At 46.8% G+C, this 22,436-nt stretch overlaps 1 protein-coding gene across 1 annotated transcript; it reads left to right on the top strand.

Moving 5' to 3' along the window:
- Nucleotides 1–13,178: 13,178 nt before the first annotated feature.
- Nucleotides 13,179–20,588, top strand: NKX1-1 (NK1 homeobox 1). Its single transcript, XM_048849161.2, has 2 exons — nt 13,179–14,067; nt 19,357–20,588. The coding sequence occupies exons 1-2, from the start codon at nt 13,602–13,604 to the stop codon at nt 20,136–20,138; spliced, it is 1,248 nt and encodes a 415-aa protein (XP_048705118.2). The 5' UTR covers nt 13,179–13,601; the 3' UTR covers nt 20,139–20,588.
- Nucleotides 20,589–22,436: the final 1,848 nt, after the last annotated feature.

Genomic DNA, 22,436 nt, shown 5'->3' on the forward strand with positions numbered 1-22,436 from the left:
TGGTTAAATACCCTTCACCTTTGCTGTGCAATGAATCTATTTCACCCTGCTCATGGTACATAAAGACTTCTGACTAGATACAATTGCCCCATGCGTCCTTTCATTTCAGAAACTAGCCACAGTGCAAGTATTCTGAGTTCTATAGTGACTCTCGGTGTGCTGTGCCCTCTGCCACATGAAGAGTGCAAATTGCTACCTTTGGGCTTGGTTTTCTTCTGTTTGGTTGCATATGCAGCTTCCGGGCTGCTTTTTCTCCAGCTACCTCTCGAGTGGGAAGGCTTCCCTGACACCTACATGCTGGTGAATGTGCCTTAGTCCGCGTCAGGGCTTGAAGTACTTTGCTGGCCTTCCTTCAACTTCTGCACTCCCCTTGAATCTGGTATGGAACATGGACAAGTATCCTGGTGGCTTTGTCTTTTAAAAAAAAAAGTGCACACCTTTTCCTCATCTATTTCACCTTATGTGCAGCCTGGCGTGCTTTGTAATGTACCAAGACTGTATGAGAGGGTGCCCAGCCTACTTCTGTATCTGGAGGAGCAGCCCACTTGCTGAGAACTGGGCCCAGAAGCAGCATATTTAAGTTGCCTCTGAAGATGTGTGCATACTACAACTCAACTGCTCTCTCAGTGTGACCAGTATCTTAGAATATTCCCAAATCTTGCCCTAGATACACAGGTGGTTTTCTTGTTTGCCTCCAGGAGCAGGTCATTGCACAGCCCTCCTTGGCCAGATTCTGAAGTCGGGGGGTGTACACAATTGAAATTCAGGGCAGCGTTTGGCCACCAGGGAGCCAGCAAGCTACAGTAGAACAGCTGCTACCCCACATGCTGCACTGAGTTCCCAGGGCTGACCCACCCCTACTGCACCCCTCCCTCTCCCTACCCCTAACACAACCACTACCTGTGGGACATAAGAAGGCAGCATGTTGGAGTGGAATAAGGTCCTGGAAGCCTCTAAAGAAATATATTCCCATAAGATACATGCATAGCAGCCATTTTGTGCCTGCAAAGCAGCTGCACGCCATAGACGAGCAAGTGGCTTTTTAAGGTTGCTTCTAATAGGGGCCCAAAAATCAGGTTGTGCCTGTATATGAAAATCTATCATATGCTCCCTGAACACCAGGAACTTGTGATGACTTCTGTAAACAACTGGGTTGTCTCACTAACCCAGAAAGGACAAAAGCCATGGCAGAGCCTGTTTCACTCTCCCCTCAGGGCATAAGCTAGTTAAACAGAAACTTAGACAGGCAGAAAATAGTTCCACTGCTCAGCCGAGCCTACAGTTCCCAGAACCTTTCCCTCGCCTCCCCCAGCCAGTGCTCTTCCAGGCCCATTCCCTGACCTGGAACTCCTGTAGGAACCTACTTGCTTACTGCAGTTCTTACGCCCCCAGACCATCTGCCTCAAACTCCCCTAATAGCTAAATTACTTCCTCTGCAGCTTTCCAGCTCAGCTGAGCTCCTTCTGACCTTTGTAAAGACCAAGTACTGGTAGACAATCATCCAGACCCACAGCCTCAGCTGAGAAACAGCTGATTAATCACAGGTGGTGCTAAGCCCCATCTCCCCTTAAATGGGCCAATCACGCAGCAATGTCAACAGAAGATTGTGGAGCATACAGATTGGTGGGTTCAGTGCTTGTTCTGTGTTTGTATCGTGCCTACCACAATGGGATCCTGGTCTACGGCAAGGGCTCCTAGGCGTTACATACAACAACAACAGCAGCTAGCTAGACACATGAGTACATTATAACCACAGGCTTGGCAGTCTCTTTGACGTTCACTGTTGGTTTTAGCTGTAATACATGGCACCTTACCTTTCTAGTCATTCTAGAGCAAAGGTGAGCATGAAATTTCACAAAGAAAAACTGAACAGGTGGTATCCATACATAGGAAACCATTATATATGTGACACCCTCTTACACACAGCATCAGATAAGGGATTCATGACTGGTGTGAAATGCACAAGCTGAAAAGGAATTGTATGTCTCACCCTACTGGGGCAGCATTCCTGATCGCTTCCCACCACCAAATATGCATTTCTAGAGCTGCCTTTTCTATTACAAGTAAAGAATACGCTCTTGTCTCACTGGTCACTAATGTGCCTTACATTTCTGTTGCCCAGTGGAGTAAAGCCCAAGTGTCAAGGGATTTTTTTCCTCAGGAGACTGCATAAGGGTAACCAAGGTCAAATTTGGCCTCAGCATTTTATAAAACCACAGGACGAGGCCTTTGAAGGGTAATTTTAACATCACTGATGCTGCCATAGTAGACAAGAGCAGAGATTTTAGCAGGCAGAAAAATATATACAGCACATGACGAATCTGTCTGCCTCATGTGGCTTTCTTCCCCTTCAGTTTGCGTTAAAGATTCGTGTCTTCTGGTGTGTTTTTCAGGATATCCAAAATTCATTGAGTCATAAGCTTAAATTTCCTGTTCATTACAACCACATAAAAAAATTAGTATTTCATAATTCATTCTGTGCCATCAGAACTCAGCTCCTGTGGTGATGGGTGAAGTATAATTTCCTGGAATAAAATAAAAGATGTCTTATTTAGTAGTTATTTGCTGTGGGTGCAACTCAATGGGCTGCAGAGACTACTCTTGGCTTATGCACCACTTTAGTCTCACTTACACCTGATTTTGGAGTAGTTCAATATCTTTGTGCTGGTTTTCAACCCAGGAGTGAATTTACCCTGAATTAAATCTTTCTGGACACTAGCATATTTGAGAAGAATCTTTATATTTATTAATGTACATGGTTGCTCAGTGGAAAAGCCTGTCTATCTAGGTATTTATAAAGCTGCAGAAGCCATAGACATCTGTGCACTTCCCAAGTATTTAAAAAGAGAAATAAGAATAGCAATCTCTTTCTTGCTCTTCCTTCCTAGCTTGATTGGTCCATAGGCTTTTGTTTGCTTGGGATGTGAGAAGTGTTCTGTATGAACCAGTTAATGAAGGAACGTTAAGCTGAAGAAATGAGTTTTGCATTTAGTTCTGAAACTGGTGATATCCAGGGTTATTTCTTTCTTGTACTATAGGGGCTTCCATAGTCTAAATCTAGTGCCTGTAAAAGTTCTGCCTCCCATCCTCATGAGCTTCCTCCTACTGGTCAACAGTTTCATTGCTGTAGCTGTTGTGAGAGGTCAAGCTTGAGGCAAGAGAGGCAAATTATCAGGTGGCTAGAACCAGACCCCTGAAGAGTCTCGACTATCAGGACTCTGTTCAATAGGGAGTCAATGCAGTGGTGTGCTCCAGATGACCTATGTAGCGGTCGGATGGGCTGCTGCACTTTGAACTAGTTGGAGCTTTTTAGATATAATGAGTTGCAATGATCAAGGTCATAAGTATGTAGATCATTGTGGCCAAATCTGTTTCTGAAAAGATGCAGAGCAATCTTCTGGCAGATGGAAATTGTTTGTTTTTTTTTTTGGTTTGGTTGGTTGTTTTGCGTCAACTGCTATTTGCCAATAGCACTGAGCAGACCAAAAGGACCCCAAAGCCATGGGCCAGCTGAACTATCAGAGGGCAGATCCCTTCAATTCTGCGGAATGTTAGAGGGGAGTCAAGTTCTTTGAGCACTTCCTTCTTCCCATCAGCATCACCTTAACTTTGCCTGAGTTCAGCTTTAGCCAGTTGCACTTTGTTCTGGTACTGGTTTTGGCTAGACACTGAAAAAGCTGGGAGATGATGTATTAATATTCGATGCAAAGAAGATGTAGAGCTGGGTGCCATCTGCATGCTGTTGCCACTTCTATCCATGTCGCCTCACCAGTTCTCCCACTAACTTTGTAGAGATGTGGAATAATACGGGGGAGAGTACTGAGCCTTGAGAGACTCCACCAATCAGGGCTTCAGGAGCGGAGGAACAGTTACCCGTAAGAACCTACCACATTCAGTTTAAGAAGAAGCCTGAGCGATCTCCTCCTGCAGTTTCCAGGAGACCCGATCAAGGAGTATCTTTTTATTAAAGTTGGTTTGGAAAAGTAGAGAGAGGCTATTTAGAAAGAAAATTCCCTGTCTAACCTAAGCAGAACAGGAAAATTTGGTTCCTTCATTATCTTGTATGACAGGGAAGTTGTTCGACACACCACCTTGTTCAGCCTGTAACTAATAAGGGTGGAATTAATATGATAAAGACTAATAATACCCCCCCCCCGGAATAAGGATAATAAAAACAGTCTTTGTATGGCTATAATTAATATAAAATGGGTGTCGTCCTGTGTGTCACACCTAGAATATTGGTTAATAACACTGAGGAAAGAGATGGTTTATAATTCATGCAGTCTGATAAAGTTAATTTGAAAAGAGGGAAATAAAGTCATTTTATGTGAGGGTACACACCACACACATACATTATATATGTATAGCTATATACACACACAGACACACACGTGTGTATAGCTATACATACATAAACTATATACACATGCGTCTGTTAGGAAACAGATGCCACTTGGTACAATCTGGAACACGCCAACAGCATTTCAAAGGCTCTTTAGGTGCCAGGGAAAATATTAAAAGTCTTACTTGTCAGGGATGGTTTAGCAGCATCCAGAGAGAGGGGCTGGCCTCCACCAGTGGCTAGAGCAGGGGTTCTCAAATTTCATTGCACTGCGACCTCCTTCTGAAACAAAAGTTACTGCAGAACCCCAGGAGGGGGACCAAAGCCTGAGCCCCACTGCCCCAGGTGAGGGGGCCAAAGCCCAGGGGCTTCAATACCAGGCAGGGAGCCTGTAACCTGAGTCCCACCACTGAGGGCTAAAGCCCTCAGGCTTCAGCTTTGACCCTGGGTGGTGGGGCTCGGGCTTTGGGCCCAGGCCCCAGCAAGTCCAAGACAGCCCTGGTGACCCCATTAAAATGGGGTTGGGGCCCACTTTGGGGTCCTGACCCACAGTTTGAGAACTGCTGGGCTAGAGATTTCCTACCATATTCCCCCTTCCATAGGAACGCTCGCAAAGCTTATTTTTTAAAATGTCAATTAATCCCTTAGTACATGTTTAATCATTTTTACATTAAAATAACTACCTGCGGGTTGTAACATCTCAGTGCAAATCAGGCCTTTGTGCAAATAAAGGGACATCAGCATGAAAAGGAGAAGTGGAGATGTTCTTGCGATGAGACCCTGAGATGAAAGCAGAGGTGTGAGTACTGGGTCTGCTATAACCCTTCTCTCTCTCTCCCTCTCTATCTGAAGTCTGTTGTATATTTGTTCCTTCACGGCTCCTCGTCCTTAGATTAGATTTCTCCTTTCTCATTACCAACCTTAATAGACCCTTCAGACCTCATTCCAGCCCCAGATATTATCTGACCCGTATAATTAATTAATTATAGCCCAAATATTATAGATTATTAAAAATAGCATAACTAATAGTGTAATATCTCAAGCTGTCGACTTTAATAGTCAACATTGTCTTGGTCTCTCTTATCAGGCTGGGACACCCGGTGAGAATATTGATTTCTGGTAATTTTAACCATCATCTGCCATCCTGATGGGTAATTGTCAGATTTTCACCAGAGTCAGAGCTCATTTGAAATCGTTAAACCGTCGGCAGGGCTCACAGTTGATCTTAATGTTTCCTTTTTCTACCCCTTCAATATGTCTCAGCAACAGAGAAGAAAATAAATAGAGAGAGAACGAAAGAGAGAGAGAGATGCTTACGTGCAAACCATCGGATTTCTCTTTTATTTATTCCCGTTCCCCTTTTGTCCACAGTCTCTGAATCCCAGGAGGGGAGTAGGGCTGTATTAAGGTTGTTTTTTTTACCACCCCCTTTCTGTCCTTAGCTTTTTTTTTTCCCCTCCCCCCAGCTTCCCACATTCATACCTTCGCCAGCGAATCTTCTCCCGGTTCTAACCCCAAAGTTAACGTTCTCCCCCCAGGCCCCCGACAGAGGAACAGATGTCAATTTCAACCCACGTGCAAATAAAATAAATAAATAAATAAATAATCAAACCAACTGCCTAATTTTCTGCTGCACCTCCCCATGGGGGGGGGGGGTTGGCTCCCCGCTGCACACACACCCTCTCTCCCTCCTGATTATTGTCCAGGCTTAGGAAGTATTTACAAAGGGCTCGCAGGATAGAGAGGAAGAGATAAGGACAGACAGGGACACACAGAGAGGCTGGTTTTCCGCTCATCTTCATACCCACATGGGGTGTCTGCTGGAAAAGAAATAATACCAACAATAGAAACGGACAGTGCATGGCTGGGACACCCCCTCCCTTTACAGGAAAGCCAACTACATATTACAAAGGGGGGGGCTATAAAGAAGAACGCTAAAGTATTTCTAGACTTGACCAGCCCTCCATTCCCCTTCTAAAGACTCCCAAAAGAGTCACGGGCATTTTTTTTCGTTGGGGGAGGGGGCGAGGGTGGTGAGTTTATAACGGACTCCGAGCAAAAGGGATCAGCTTTCACTAGGTGTATGAATAAGAGCTGCCGATGAGATCTTTCCCCGAGTCAAGTGGCAACAAGCCACTTTATTAGTATTTTATATATACTCCAGGGTATAGGGAGATAAGCGCCTAGATTAACGGAGGGGGGGCTGGATTTAAACAGGAATTTGCTGAACTAAATCTTGAAAGGGAGCAAGGTAAGCTGCCTTTGAACCTCTCGCTGGGTGTCATTTCAGGAGCAAAAAGCCTCGTGTCGGGAGTGGATGTTTCTCTCTCCCAAGCGATCTTAATTTGCAACAGAATAAACATACCTCAATTCCACAGGGCCCCAGCGCAGCCGGGCTCTCCCCCCACGCTGGCTGCTTTGAAACTCTCAGGGAACCGGTGAGAAAGAAGAGAACTGGTTTAATAGATCCTCCGAGGATTCCCCTGGAGCATTAGTTAAACTTCTAATTATGATTCATGTGTGTGATAATATTAATTTAATAATCAAGGAGCTGTGCAGGAAGCATTAACCTCAATTAAGCTCATTACTACCCTAACCTGGAATCCCCTGGGCTTTTAAATCTTCTGCTGTGAGGACCTGACATTGTGTTGATAGAGGGCAAGATCTGCTTCGTAATCTCTCTCTCTCTCTCTCTTTTTTTTTAATAATCATTTTCTTTCTTGGATGGAGTTAATTAATTCTTTGGCTTTAACTGGGTTAACATTAAACATCCTCCACCACCCCTTTCCTCCAGCATTACCGCTCACTTCTGAGACCTCTCCTGGTTTCAGGGAAGGGGTGAAAAGACAAACCGTCTTTAAACTAATTATGGTTTATTCTGCAACAAGCGCACTGTTGTGGCTGGAGACTGATGTCCATAAGAATAAATAAAATAATAATTAAAGCGACCAGACATCCCCCCCCCCCCTGCTTAATAGTGGCAGAACAGGTAGGATAGACGCTTGCTGTGAGCTGCCGATACAAACATGGCAGTGTAAGAAAGGTGGCAGTTTTAACATTCCTCAGTCTGGAGATGCTCTTTCTCAGCAGAGGACCCTGATTGGGAAGATTTTTTTGGAAACCAGCCATGTTTGAAATCGAAGAGAAAATGGTCGTGGTTAAAGGATATATCGATAGATCATCTCGCTATGTGCCCGAGAAGTAGGTGTCATTAGACGCTGCTTCTGATAAAAGTACAATACACACACACACATACACACTCTTCCTTGTCCTGACTCCCAATTTCAGTCCCCCCGTTTCCAGTTCTTCTAGGGGAGACAGACATTACAGATCTCCCTAACTGCCTAGTTCCCTTACTTCCGCTGTTCTTCCCCCTTTAGTCTTCTTTCCTAGTCATTCTCGTGGGTCTGTCAGTACCCGAGCTCTGGTTTACAGTAGCTGTGCGATCACGAAATGGGGTTAAAGCACATTTCTGCAAGGCGATATTTGTCTCCCTGCGTATATTGTATTTGAATTAATATCCGCCGTAGGTAGGTAGGTAGGCAGCTTAGATCTTTGTTCTTAGAAAAACATGCATCTTGGTCTGAAAATTTCCTAATCAGGCAGATATTTTAAAGGACAGGACAAAACTCACTTGGTTTCCAAAGTTCCTGGAGCCACCTTGGCCTCCTTTTGTAGGAAACCCTGAAATAAGATTCCAGAGTAGCAGCCGCACACCACACAACAGAACCACTAACCCAGGAACCTATCCTTGCAACAAAGCCCCTTGCCAACTGTGTCCACATATCTATTCAGGGGACACCTTCCTAGGGCCTAATCACATCAGCCACACTATCAGAGGCTCCTTCACGTGCACATCTACCAATGTGACATATGCCATCATGTGCCAGCAATGCCCCTCTGCCATGTACATTGGTCAAACCGGACAGTCTCTACGTAAAAGAATAAATGGACACAAATCAGATGTCAAGAACTATAACATTCATAAACCAATCGAAGAACACTTCAGTCTCTGTGGTCACTCAATTACAGACCTAAAAGTCACAATATTACAACAAAAAAACTTCAAAAACAGACTCCAAGGAGAGACTGCTGAATTGGAATTAATTTGCAAACTGGATACAATTAACTTAGGCTTGAATAAAGACTGGGAGTGGATGCGTTATTACACAAAGTAAAACTATTTACCCATGTTTATTCTCGCCCCCCCCCCCACCCTCAGACCTTCTTGTCAACTGCTGGAAATGGCCCACCTGGATTATCACTACAAAAGGTCCCGTCCCCCCCCACCCTTGCTGGTAATAGCTCACCTTAAGTGATCACTCTCGTTACAGTGTGTATGGTAACACCCATTGTTTCATGTTCTCTATGTATATAAATCTCCCCACTGTATTTTCCACTGAATGCATCCCATGAAGTGAGCTGTAGCTCAGGAAAGCTTATGCTCAGATAAATTTGTTAGTCTCTAAGGTGCCACAGGTCCTCCTGTTCTTTTTGTCGATAAGATGCGCGGGTTTAAGGTTTAAATTAAAAGGTGGGATGTGAAAAGTCTTTCTTCTGCATGTGTTACTTTTGTGGAGGGGTGGGGGGGCGTGGAAGGACCATCCAGGCTTCCTTCCCACTCGGTGTATCTGTATTGTACAGACGGGACTTGACTCCAGCGTGATGCTCCGCGTTGCAGGGACCATGTGTTTCCATCCACGCAGAAGAGGTACTGGAAAGACTTTATCCTCAGTGACCTTCCACTGCTCCCAGGGCACATTTCTGATCAATGCAAACCGATCAAGAGTGCGGGGGAAGTGAGGCGGATTTCTCTTGCACCGCTTCCACCCCGAATCAGATAACTCCCCCTCCCCCAGTTCCTCCTCTCCCAATCCTTTCCCCCATGGAAATCCATCAAAGTGACCTTCCCAATATAACAAGGGCTGCTAAACTGTTTTACCACCACGATAAATGCCCTTAATTACCCTGAGATCCGCGCTGCTGGAAGGGAATGATGAATGGCCAAAAAAGAAAAGCTTCGGGTTTTGACCGGAGTTGTAGAAATCTAATTTTTTTAAAAAGATGGAATTTGTTGCTTAAAGACTCCGGCGCGGGCTGCTGCAGCCGCTGCTCAGGGGGGTGTTCGTGGCCCCCACTCCGGCCGCGTCGAATGGAGCAGGGGGCTCCAGTCCCTTCTATAGAGCTGCAGAGCACATCCAGGCAGAAGGGGGCACCGGATGTAAAGGTTTATATTTACTAAATGCAAATGTTCTGGGCTGACAGATAACGAGCCGCATGTCCGTGCAGCCAGCCCCATGGCCGGACAGGCCAGCAAGGGGGCTCTGATTTTAGGCCGCTCGCTTTGCTGTTCAGTGTCTAAGGATCATCTTCCCGTTGAAAATGCAACGAGGAGCCAGGCTGCATTGTCTGAGCCTAGACAACTTAGGGGTCAGGAGGAAGGAGCAGTTTTATCTCAGCCGGGCTCGCAAGGGGCTGGACAGAGGGCCTTGCCGAGGGGCCGCTCTCGCCTGCAGAGGTCATTGCGGCTGGCGGGAGGAAGGGGACGGAGAGTCCTCTGGATCCAAAAGCTATTTGAAAATGTCCCTGGGAGCTCGCTGCCTCTGCGGATCTGAGATAAGAGGAGCCTCGGGGCGTCTCTCTCCCTTCGTGGTGCTGCTGAGGACGGGGCAGGACAGACCCAGCTCACCTCTGTCGGTGACTGGGAGACTGTGGCTCTTTTGAGAGTGGCAGCCCTCCCCCCCGAAGTATTAGCCTCTCGCTCTCCCTTTAGCCAGCCTCACTCTGCCGCCAGCTGGCCTGGCCCCTGTGGCTTGCACGAGGGTGGAGGAGAAGCCCCGGAGAGTAATGGGTTCCCCTAGCCAGCTGCTGGCACCAGAAGGGCGGAGCGCGCAGCTGCAACCAGGGATTGTCTTGGCGGGGCTGTTTCATTCGCAGGCCCTCTTCCTCCCGCCCCTAAGCCCAGCAGCCAGGGCCTGGGATCCCCTAAAGGATCCCCGGCCCCTGGCACCGAGCTGTTCTGCTCTGTCTCCCCGCCTCCCCAAGAGCTGGGGTGTAAACACGCTTTGAAAGGGCTCCACGCTTACCTCCCTGTTCCCCGGGCACCCGCCCGCAGTGCAAACCCGCCCCAGCTGTCGGTGTTACACCGGCAGCGTCTCCCAGACAGGCTGCAGCTGGAGCGATCATCCTGCCAAAGGAGGAGGGAGTGTGTGTGTTGGGGGGGGGGGGGTCTCTGCACACTGCATCTCACCCAAGCTGCCGTGGGAAGCAAATGCTGCCCGGTTCTGTGCTAACTAACCACAAGCACCTCCCGGCGGTAGAAATATCCCCTCCCTGCAGATATAATTCAGCCTAACTACAGAGATCGCTATCGGGAGAGTCGTAAAACCGCTAGGGTTGCTTTGTTGGGTTAGAGAAAGAACCATTTCCATCCCAGCCACTGTCCTGGGTGGTGGAGGGGCAGAGGTCTGATGACATGGCATTTAACTGGTGTTAATCTACCCCTCCTGCGAGTCACCCTGCCCCACCTTCCCTTCCAAACCATGCGCCCCCCTCCCGGGGCTGTGGTGTGCTGGCTTCCTTTTGTGAGGGGCAGGGAAAAGACTGGCTCCGAGCAAAAGGGAAGTGGTCACCCGCCCCGCTCATGAGCGCGATATTACATGTCACAACTCATCTCGTGCCCCACAATCAGAGCTAACTTTGCGGAGAACAGATAACCAGAGATGGCAGATGGATGGAGATTGCGCAAATGAGGCTCTAATTGACAATCAATTGTGATTAGGAGCAAAAGCTCATCTTTATAACACTCGCTTTAGGAGCCAGGGGCGCGCGCGCGCGCACAAAGGCGTCTGTCCGCTTCGGTTTATTCCTCTGGGGCGAAAGGGGGAATTCGGAGCAGAATTCCACCCCGTTGACGGGCCCAGCCGTGTCCTCTACCCGCGCGCTGCCTGCTCCCTGAAACTTTTCCCCGCGGTACACTGGTACCGAGCGAATCGCCGCCTTTTGTTTCCCAGCTTTGATTGGGTACATCAAAGAATAAACACACGGCATAGTGTATGGAAAGAGAGTCTCAGCAGTGCGCTAGAGAGAGAGATTTATTCCAGGCGACAGCGGGGGCTCAGATTCACTTTCCTTCCTTCCTCGAAGTGTTCACGAAGTTGAGCCTGTGTATGTTATTGAATTAATAATCATTTACCTGCTCTTGTCCTTTATATCAGTGCTGGTCGATGCCCCCCCCCCCCCCCCAGTTGTATAGGCCCCGCTTGGACCTTCGAGCGCAGAGTTATAATTGCAATTTAGACCAGATATTGGGGGGTGCCCAGGCAGAAACTTACCAGGACGCCAATGTACTCGAGAGATAAGAATCCCCTCTCCCCCCCCCCAGAAAACCGGATTCCCTCCAGAAAAGGTACCAACGGAGAGGATGACAATAGGAAATCTGATCAAAGTCTACCTAAAACACCGTCGCCTTTCCATAAACAATATCCCCTGGCTGCCAGCAGAAATATTGAAAGAGAAATTGCTCCAAAGACACAACCCCAGGAGAAGGGAAGAAAGAGCAGCTTTTAAAAAACCAACCCAATGGGTATTAAAACTTAGCTCTAGCTGTGTTTGTGTAGCAGTGAGGTCAGGGAAGTGAGGGAGGAGGTAATTATCTACACCTGATCCGAGATTATACATACCATTTCCACCCAGAAGGTGATTTATAATTTACAGATAAAGCATAACAAAGTAATAAAAGAGGAAGGACGCTGTTGTGGGGTCTGATTAAAATCTAAGGGCTGGTCTATAATATATGAGAGGGAGCTGTTGTGGGCTCCAGGAACTCCCCTGGGCCCAGCCCATTGATGGGCTAATCATGTCCAACCCCTACCAAAATTACAGCTGATTGTTTTACCCATTATTTCTCCCAACTTTTAATTTCTGCTTTCCAAAGGATCATTGCCCGCGATAATTGCAAAGGACCTGTCCTTGTATGTGTCACCAGCCTGAAAGACAAAAAAAAAAATCTAATTTTCTTTTTATGTTTTCTCTATTTTCCTACCTTTTTTTTTGGCAGCTGGTTCAAACTAAGCAGCGATTTGGACACCCAAAGCAAGAATGAAATGGACATGGTCAAAGCGCGCGCACACAGAGAGAGAAACCTGGGTAGGAAAGGAAATTAGATTTTTGTAATTCAGAGGCAACTCTTTCCTAATTTCTTCCTTTTTTTCCTGCATTCAAAACCCCTTGAATGAAGGAGTGTTTCTCAGAAATGAGAATGAGCTGTGTTTATTGCATTATTTCTAGGTGGAACAAGAATAGATCCCCCCCCCCCCCAGTTATTTAGTATTGATCGTCGTGTTTTGCCTTGTGTTGCTTAAGCGTATTGTTTTGCTTTCGGTATTTCCAGGCACTTTCATCTGATATGTAATTTCAATTAATGGGGTGGGGGGAAGGGACAACGTGCCTATACACACCGTATAATCCAAAGCATTCAGCCTCGGACAACAATTTTATTCTATTGTTCTAATTTAATAATGCACGGGGGGGGGTGAAACAGGTGAGCTTGTTCACACTTCTGAGCACAAATACTATCCTTCTGATCCTATAACTAAACCATTAGGAGGGGCGATCCCATTCGGTGTGTATAATATCTTCTTTATATTGATCCCCGCAATTATTTCAAAGAAAGCGGTCTCCTCCCACTTCTCCAAATAAGGCTATTTAGATGCTTTCCAGCTGAGTGGAGGTGTGCTGAAACGGAGCTGACAGCTAAGTATATCACAGCCAACACCATCCTTCACTCTCTCCCCTCTCCCGCCCCCCTCCCCTTTCTCAGGCACACACACTTTCTGTGTCTCTCTCCTCCAGGGATGGAGATTACTGACTATTATGGGCAAGGGATTAATTTGTAGCCAATTACAACCCACTGCTAAATATGAATGCATAAATAAGATACAGCCTTGCCCGTGTGTGTGGGTGAGAGAGAGGGGGGTGTGGGGGACACAACTGTTTAGGTAGCTGCGTGAGGATGATGAGAAGAAAGAAGGAGCAACTGAGAGGAGCATCGCTCTCTGACTTCCTTTATCCACGGGAGACTCCAGTTCAGGGTGGACCTAGCCCCGTGAAACCCTGCAGACCTAGAGGAACCAGCTCGCCTCTGTGCTAACCTGACGATAAACAAAGCAGCTCCCGAGCTGATTGCAAGACCGGAGTTTCCAGCTGAAGTTCGTGGGAAGGGGAAGAGTTGCAAGTGGAAGGGGCGGTGGAAAGAGTCATGAATGCGAGCAGAGACAAGACTCCGGGGGGTGACATCTCTATCCCAGCAGCAGCGGCAAGCCAGGCTGGCATTGTAGTGGAGCCAGTGTCCGGCTGCCTTCACGGGGAAAGCATGGAAAGCCACGGGGACCAGAGACTTTCTTCCAGCAACGAGCTCCCGGTCTATTCGTGTCCTGGAAATAGAGACAGGCCAGGCGACAATCAGAGCAACACCCCTGGACAAGAGGGGGCAGGAGCAGCCCTGCCAGTGGTCCACAGAACCACCTCTTTTTCGGTGCTGGACATCCTGGATCCCAACAAATTCAACAGCAAGAAGAGGCGCTGTTCTGTGTTGTACAAATCCGCAGGGAGCGAATGCACTCTAGGGGCAGAGGATAAACCCGAGGAGTCAGGAACGGAACTAGCAGATCCAAAGGCTCTGGCTGAAGATTTTGAAACGTGCAAAAAGTCCTCGGACTTACTCAGTAAGTACGTTGTGCATGTTAACCTTCCGCAGAGTGTCTAACTCGTGTCTGGAGCAAATAGCCGGCTACGGGGGAGGAGGGGGGGGGTGATCAAAAGCGCCTGAAATTATTATGCAGTGTGATTACATGCTTCTAAAGGTGAGTCTCGGAGACACGCGCCGTCACCCCTGCCTTCTGTCAGATACAAAAAAGGGCGCAACTGCACGTGTAGACACAGGGAGTCTGCTGTAAAGGGCAAATGTTCCTTACCTGTTGCTTCTACACCTGGCTAAGAATGTAGAGTGAGGTAGGTGCATGCGGAGGGACTAACGTGTAACATTTTTATAAGCACCTCTTCCCACTTATTAAAGTGGATGGTTTCAGTGGTGTGGCGAGGTCTGCCTGGTTTAAGGTATGTGATGTCTGCTGGTTTATATGCCCTATGCAAGGTGAAACTTTTCTGGCCCGGCCCTCCTTTCAGTTGCGTAAAGTTTTATGCTGGGCACTACTTCCAAGTTGGAGCCTCTGTGATGTGCATGTACTCTCAGTAATGCCCCCTCTGGGCCTTCCTTTCATTTTCCCGAACAGGTGTCTTGACGATTCAATCAGACACACGATAAATAACTGTAGCTGCCGTTCTGCAAACAAGGAAATACAAACGCAAATCTGGGGCAGGAACAGTTTGCAAAAGTCAAACGTCTTCCTCCTGGGCTCTGGTGTTTGCGATCTGGCTAGAAAGCGTTACATTTCAAGGGGTAATGTTGTATTAAATGTACCTAGTCCATCACGCCTCACTGAGTTCATTTGATTACTGGGGGCGAATGGAACCGGACTCTACATTATATCACCTAATAACAGCTTCCGTCCTGGTGTCTCACTTCTGTCCTCGAGGGTAACAGGCATGTGTAAGTTGCTGCTGAAGCAAACTTTGCAGGAAGAATTGAGGGGGCTGCAGGTCATTTGAATGCGCAGGCCCAACAGGATTTTAAATTAATTCTCAGATCATCAAATAAGTCCCACTTTGGCTGGATTTTCCAAGTATCAAAGTCGCTTTTACGACTTTTCTGTATTTCCTACCCCCGCCCCCCCCCCCCAGCTTTCAGAACCATCTCCCCTCTCCACCCCACCCCCGGCCTGCTGAGCGTTGCTCTGGGCGACAGATTCAATTTTCTCTCTCCTCTTGGCTTTTTTAGGACAAATCAGACTAATTGTGACAAAATGCTGGTTATCTCTGGAAAAACAATTAAATTCCTTCGATTACATTTAAGGTAAAATGTGCTTAGCAACGTAAAGAGGCTGGATAATGGGGGAAATCGCCCCAGAGTGGCGTGTAGGACTCCCTGGGTCGATATCCTATTATCGAATTGTGCATATCTCTTTCAAGCACCTTGCAAACTCTCTCCTAACATCTAAATTATAGGGTCAAAATTCGGATAATTACTCGATTAAAACCTATTACACTTATTAGGGCTCGCTATTGATCGGGAATTGCATTCGACCCAAGCTCTAGATTGCTTTTTCTTTCCAGGTCCAAATATTCCAACTTTCTCACCTCTAAACGCTGTGACTCTGGAGATGTTAGAGCACTTCCGGGAAAAGATGGCACACATGAAAAATATCTCTAGATAGTCTGTATTTTGACGGGTGGGACAGCAGTGGGTTGTGTTTGATACCGTAAAGACTGGAAAATAAATTTCTGGACTAGGATTACCAGAGAGAGAGCGGTGTCTTTACAATTCTGTGCTAGAATGTCCATATCAATTAAAATTAGGCCATAACGTAGGTTTTTGTTCTACCTTTTTCAACACAAACCCCTTTACAGTAGAGCTGTTTTTAATCATCAAAGCAATAACAGGAGCTAGACGTAAAGAAATCAAAGAGATTTTTAAAACTCCGAGTACACCTAAAGTAAGTATTTGTCTAAACAGATCTGACTTTTGTCATACTAAATAGGTCTGTTCAATCAGAAAGACCGACGAGGTCAGCCTATCACCAATCTTATACTTTATCTCCAGGCAAGGAGAGAAATGCAATTCTATCATTCATTTCTCTAACAGTAAATATATTTAGAAACACATGCAACACTAAACTTTGCTTACTGACAAGCTGCCAGGGATTTTGCACGATTTATCTCTTCAGTCTTAACTATGCTAATATTTTGTAAAGCTAGAAACACCCAACAATAGATTTGTGAGTACTGAGAAATAATGAAAGTTAATCGCATTATGGTCCCATCATCACCATCACCTTGGGTAACAGTAGATCAAGCAGTTGGTTTAGTTCGGTGGGGGGTGGGGAAAACGATCCGAAAATCATTATGATTCTCTACAACCAGAAAAAGTACAAGTACATTGAAAATAGAAAATGTTTAAGTTCATCTTGCAAAACACATTTAGTTTTAGAAATAATTGAGAAACCTCCGGTTAATTTGTTTTGCATTAACAGTTGCAAAGCCAGAGTGATGTTGCCTTGGACAATTACCAGTGCAGTTGTTGTTTAGAAAAATATTTTAATATTCCCCTATTGACGGGAATATTTTATAATATTCCCTTATTGGGGAATGTTTACAAATTATTGGGGGGGGGGGGAACCCTCTACAGTAATCATCACATACATTCTGTGTCATCTGTATTGAACGTACCTACTGTATGTTATATTTACCCCTACACATATAAACATTCCTATATGTTTTCAACAAGAATATATGGAAAGGTGTGTGTATCAAAATTATCATATACAATGGCATCCATCTATAATTTAATTTCTACTCGATGTAGATTTGAACTTTATTTCATCTTCATATACTATTTTAAATTTAGAACCCCCTTACTCATGTTGTTATATTTCTATATATCTGTCATAATTCCAGATTTCCATTTTCTAATTTTTAACACCAAGAGGGAAAGTATTATTCGTTAAAAAGTCCCCAGATTCCTAAACATTGGTTTTGCGGGTTAAGGTGACTATAATAAACTTCTCTCTCTCTCTCTTTTTCCCCGTGGGGAGCAAGCAATATCCAAGGTTCAGCCGAAATCAGCTTATTTCACAGAACATAATCTTTTCACTTTTTAAAATTTCTCAATTAAAAATAATCACCTAATTGAATATACAGCATTTGGTTTTAAGATTTGGCAAAGTTTGAGATAGACGGTACAGCCTTAGTATTTATGGAATTTAAATGACTAAAGCAAACACATAATGGGTCATAATGATCAACTCGCTGCTTAATTTGTGGGAAGGAGGGGGATTTACAGATAATAGCTATACTGGGTTATCTAGGTGTAAAACGCAGACCGATTCAGGAAGTTTAGGAGTATCTAAATGTGATAAGGACAAGGTATTTTATTTATTTTACTCCAGCCTGAGGCCCGATCCTGCATTTGATGAATTCCTTTTTTACTTTACTGGGAATTTGGGATGGTCAAAGGAATATAGCATCCGGCCTTCAAGCTGTCAGAAATGTCTAAGGCATGATCCACAGAGTGAAGCGGCTTCTTTACGAATATTATTTCAGGTTTCATAACGACTTGATCTTCCCCAGTACAAGTAGAAGTACAACGGCCCTAAATATCGGATAATTACCTTGTTCTCATCTGCAGTCCCGTTAATTGGAGCATAATATAAACCCAAATAAATTAAATGACCGTTAACTAGTTTGTACATTACACAAAATGAGTTTAATTAAGTTTGTATCTGCTCTGCTAATCAATACAAGTATTTACTCCCGTTTAATACTTCTACCTTAGGAACAGCACGAGAACAAACAAGGCACAGAAACGGTTAGAAACAGGCCAACACAGAAGGCAGCAAATCTTCCATCAATGCAGATAATTCAATAACTAGAATAAAAAGTCCTATCAATGGTGTTCTCTTCTTCCTGCAGCAAACCCCCGTGTCGTTCACAGACTTTCTTCCAAAATGTTCCATATTCGTTATTGCTCATTTCTCTAGCCCTAATTTTTCAAATCTCTATTCTGAAGACATTGCAGAAAGAGATGTCCAATTTTCTAAAATGTCAAATGATTTTAATATTAGCATTCCTGAGGCTTCTGGAAAGAAGTGCCATGGAAGATACTAACTGCGATTGCTTCTACAAACAATAATAATGAGATTAATTTTATTTCCTAGCATTTCACAATCATTTTTAATTCGGAAGATGAACGAAGAATGATTACAAAGTAGGACTTCTCATTGTTGTCCACTAAATAATGTTCTATATTTGTAAAGCTTTTAGCTTGGTTAGTTAGGGTTTTAGGGTTGGAGACTATTATACATGGTGTCCCAGCTTTAGACAAAGGTGGTTTCTTACTAAAAAGCACTTCGGGACTTCCTATTTGGAGAACCTTTTGGATGGAAGATTCCTCCGTGAGAGTGGTGACAATATAGACCGACCCCTAACGTTTCCGAAAGTTACACTTACTGATATTTATTTTTCTGAATTTTTGCAATATTTGTGCCATCCGGATTACAGTGAAAAAGAAAAATATAAACCGTGACCTATAAAGCAACTGTTGCAAGCCTAGTATATCTTCTTCTCTCCCATGCCCATTTACCCTTTGCTTAAATCATCTAAATACTCAGTACCTATGTGTGGCGTCTACAAGGGATAGAAACCACCCACAATTCAAAGGAAAATCCTCTCCCAGAGAGCTTTACAACGCAATTCTTCCAGGTCAAGAGGGCACTCCTTAAACTTCCTTTTTGCAAAGGGCAAATCTGCTCCAGGCCTGCCACCTTTCCTTCCCTTGGGGAGGGGATATGGGAGAATCCCTCATGCTGGAAGAATGTGAGGGCAGGGTTTATAAAGTGCCTCTCTTAGGATGATGAATGGTTTTGCTGTGTATCAGTGGGTCTTTTCACAGATGCTCCCCTACCCCCAAAAAATGTAGGAAACCTCACATCACCTCCATTCCAAGTCCTCCCAGTTTGAGGCCCAGCAGCAACCTTGAGGAAAGTAAACAGGGCAATTTACTGCCAACTTCCCAGTGCCCTCTAGCAATTCTGCTTCTCCTTTAGAGGATGGCTTGGCCTAAGGAGCTTGGACGGGAGGCTGGGAGGGCAGATTCGCATTCTGTGCCCACTGAAGCCTGGATTCTGCCCTCCCCCCCCCCCCCTTCCCAGTAGGTCTCTGTCTAAAGAGCCTAGATTTAGGGGAGGGGGGGCCATCTTTTCCTACCCCTTTCAGCTTGGCTGTAGAGCTGGGGGCCCCACAGGGCCCTCTCCAGGCTGGCTGGGTAGGTGGGGGTATGGGTGCTGGGGCAGGGTGGGTTGGGAGCTGCTAAGCTAACCCCTCTCCTTGCTTGTGCGCAGAGGATGGGGAGCTGTACAAGGCCGAGGAGTGCGACCTGGACTACGGCAGCAGGCCCAGCCCCAGCCCGGAGAGCGAGCTGCAGGACGAGGAGGAGCTGTGCAGCGAGGAGAGCAGCAGCAGCAGCAGCAGCAGCAGCCTGGGCGGCGTGGGGGGGTCCGGCGAGGCAGAGCCCGGCCACCAGCCGGAGGACCGGGAGCCAGGCAGCCAGCAGCAGCAGCAGCCGCAGCCGCCGGCCCAGCCTCCTGCCCCCGGCGGGGGCCCGCAGGCCAAGCCCAAGAGGAAGCGCACGGGCTCGGACTCCAAGTCGGGCAAGCCCCGGCGGGCGCGGACCGCTTTCACCTACGAGCAGCTGGTGGCGCTGGAGAACAAGTTCAAGTCCACGCGGTACCTGTCGGTCTGCGAGCGCCTCAACCTGGCGCTGTCGCTCAGCCTGACCGAGACCCAGGTCAAGATCTGGTTCCAGAACCGCCGCACCAAGTGGAAGAAGCAGAACCCGGGCGCCGACACCAGCGCCCCGACGGGCGGCGGGGCAGGCGGCGGCGGGGCCGGAGGAGGCTTGGGGGGAGGCGGCCTGGGCGGGGGGCTGAGCCCGCTCAGCCACTCGCCGCCCATGGGCAACCCGCTCTCCATGCACGGCCCCGGGGGCTACCCGGGGCACCCCACCGGGGGGCTGGTGTGCGCTGCCCAGCTGCCCTTCCTGCCCAGCCCCGCCGTCCTCTCGCCCTTTGTCCTGGGCTCGCAGACTTACGGGGCTCCGGCCTTCTACACCCCGCACCTATAAACCTACCTCCCCCCGCCCCGGGACTGCGAGCCGCTGGAGCCGCAGACCCTGCGAAGGATACTCCGCGCCGCGCCCGCTCCGAGTTCCCCAGGCGCGCCCCGAACTCGCAATCACCTTAACGGGGAAGAGACGCCTCTGAATTCTCTCTGCGCGCCTGGCTCCTGCAGAAGCCAAGGGGCAGCCCCGCGGAGCGCAGTGAACTGAGGACTTCGCAAAGCAACACTACATTATTATTAATTAATCATAATAATTAATAGTAAATCCATCCCCCCCCCCTCCCAGCCCCGAAAACAGTCACCCACCTGAGATCAAACCCTGACGACCTCGCCGCTCTTTCTCTAGCCATTGAGTTTGGGGGGAAGGGGCTTTAGAGCGAAACGGGGACTGCGGGGGAGGAGAGAGTTGGTGAAATCGCATTTCCCAGACGGACAAACCTCTTGTTCGGCCCTTTGTTTTTAAAAGCTCCCCCCCCCCCCCCCCCCAGAGCTGAGTGGCTCCTTTCACCCCGGTTATCATTTAAAACGAGCGACACTCTTGGGAGCGCGCGTGGCTTCAGCCTCAGAACCCGCTGGAAGTTTGGGCAAAGGAGCCTGGCACCAGGCGAACACCGTGGGAACCCGGCCCCGCTCCCCGCCGCTGGACGGGGAAAGCCCCGAGTTGCAGTCTCCAAGGGCTGCCGCCGGGTTGGCAACGGCTGGCGCCCATCTGAACGCCCCAACGGCGAGCAAGATCCGGCTGTTCCCAGTCCCCAGCGCTTCCTCCCCACGGAGACACAACAACAACTTTTCATCTGCCCCTACAATCCTTTCGACGACCCTTTTTTATACACGCCGTGTCCGGACTTGGCTTCGGGAAGGGAGGAAGAGGAAAGAGAAGAAATCCTCCCGCCTTCCTCTTTGTAAATAGAAGTAGCTGTAAATCATCGTTCGCTGTATTTTTTCACGGTTCCTTGTTTTTTGTCTGGCCACTTGAAAAGATGATGTACCCATTGGACTCTCAGGGTAAAATGGAAAACTCTAGGCTTGTCACTCCGCCCCAGGGTTGGTAAGACAACGAGTTATTTTCTTTCGTGATCTCAAGATTTTTACATACTTCGATCTTTTTTTTAAAAGGAAAAAAAAAAACGACTAACAGGGACAAATCAAATCAAGTCCACGGACCGCAGAAGGAGTCGTGTCTGGTCAGTCCCACGTGGAGAGAGACGTTTAGTGGTTGCAAATTTTTTTTTTTTTTTTTTTTACATTAAGCATCTATGTATATTTCTGGTCGTTACGAAAGTTTTAACTTTATAATTAATGTATAAGGTCTGGGAAGAATGGGGATCCAAAATTACAGAGAAAGCACTTTGTTTGCTAACCACTTTAAATTACTCAATAAACGTTAAGTAAACGGTGTCCTCCTGGGTCTGTGTGTGCCTCGTTTTTTAACGCTGATATCTGTGAGGCGGCAAGTTTCAGTTCACTTTGGAGGAGGAACAAATAACTAAACGGAATCACTTCCCTGCTGTAGCTTTCTAATAACTCACCTTCTGGTGCAATGCCTTTCGTGATCAGTGTTTTTTGTTCCCTTTGCCTTGAGACCCCCATTAAACGTGGCTAGTTTAGTTACTTATACACAAAGAAGCTTTCTTCTTCTTTGCGGTGAGAGGGAACTTTACCTTATTCGCTATTTTTGCCTGGTTTTTATTTTCTGAATTAGCTTGTTTGAGCTCAATAATGACCCCTCAACTCTGCGATATAAAATAGAAACCGAAGTGCTGGGGCTGCAGGGTCTACGATTTGGCGGTAGACACGGCGGCGGTTGGGAAGCATTTGTGTACATTTCATAAATGAACTGTTGAATTATGAGCGCACCTTTTAAAAATACCGAAACAGCCATTGGATTTCTGTAAATTATCTTTTTATTGAACTGCAAAATTAATATTCCCTGCTTAAAGAAAATCTGACCCTGTTTTATATTTTTTAAAATAAGGGATGTTCTGTCATGGATCCAGGAAAATGAAAAGCAAAGCAAAGGCATGGACTATTAAAGATAGTTTGCCAGGTAAACTAAAGCTTATAAATCTCCCATTAAAGAGGAGAGAAAGTTCTTATCTCGCTCCCAGCTCTCCTATCTGATGCTATACTTCACGCTGGGGAAGGCAACTGTATATGTCTCGAATCCCTTCACTCCCGAGAGCTGATTGCTGCCTTTCCAGGGCACCGAATAATGTTAAGAAACGCAGACGGGAGAGTGCGCTGTCGATTATTAATTTGTCCTCCTTTAATCAGCTCCCGTCCAGCCGCTCCCAGACAGCCA

This window comes from Caretta caretta, chromosome 4, assembly GCF_965140235.1.
Source record: "Caretta caretta isolate rCarCar2 chromosome 4, rCarCar1.hap1, whole genome shotgun sequence".
NCBI lineage: Eukaryota > Metazoa > Chordata > Testudines > Cheloniidae > Caretta > Caretta caretta.

What these genes read in the sequence shown, in the direction of transcription:
- NKX1-1 (XM_048849161.2), top strand. Translation starts at nt 13,602, where the DNA reads ATGAATGCGAGCAGAGACAAGACTCCGGGGGGTGACATCTCTATCCCA. An exon ending in AAAGTCCTCGGACTTACTCA is followed by an intron (nt 14,068 to 19,356) that starts GTAAGTACGTTG and finishes GCTTGTGCGCAG; the next exon opens with AGGATGGGGAGCTGTACAAG.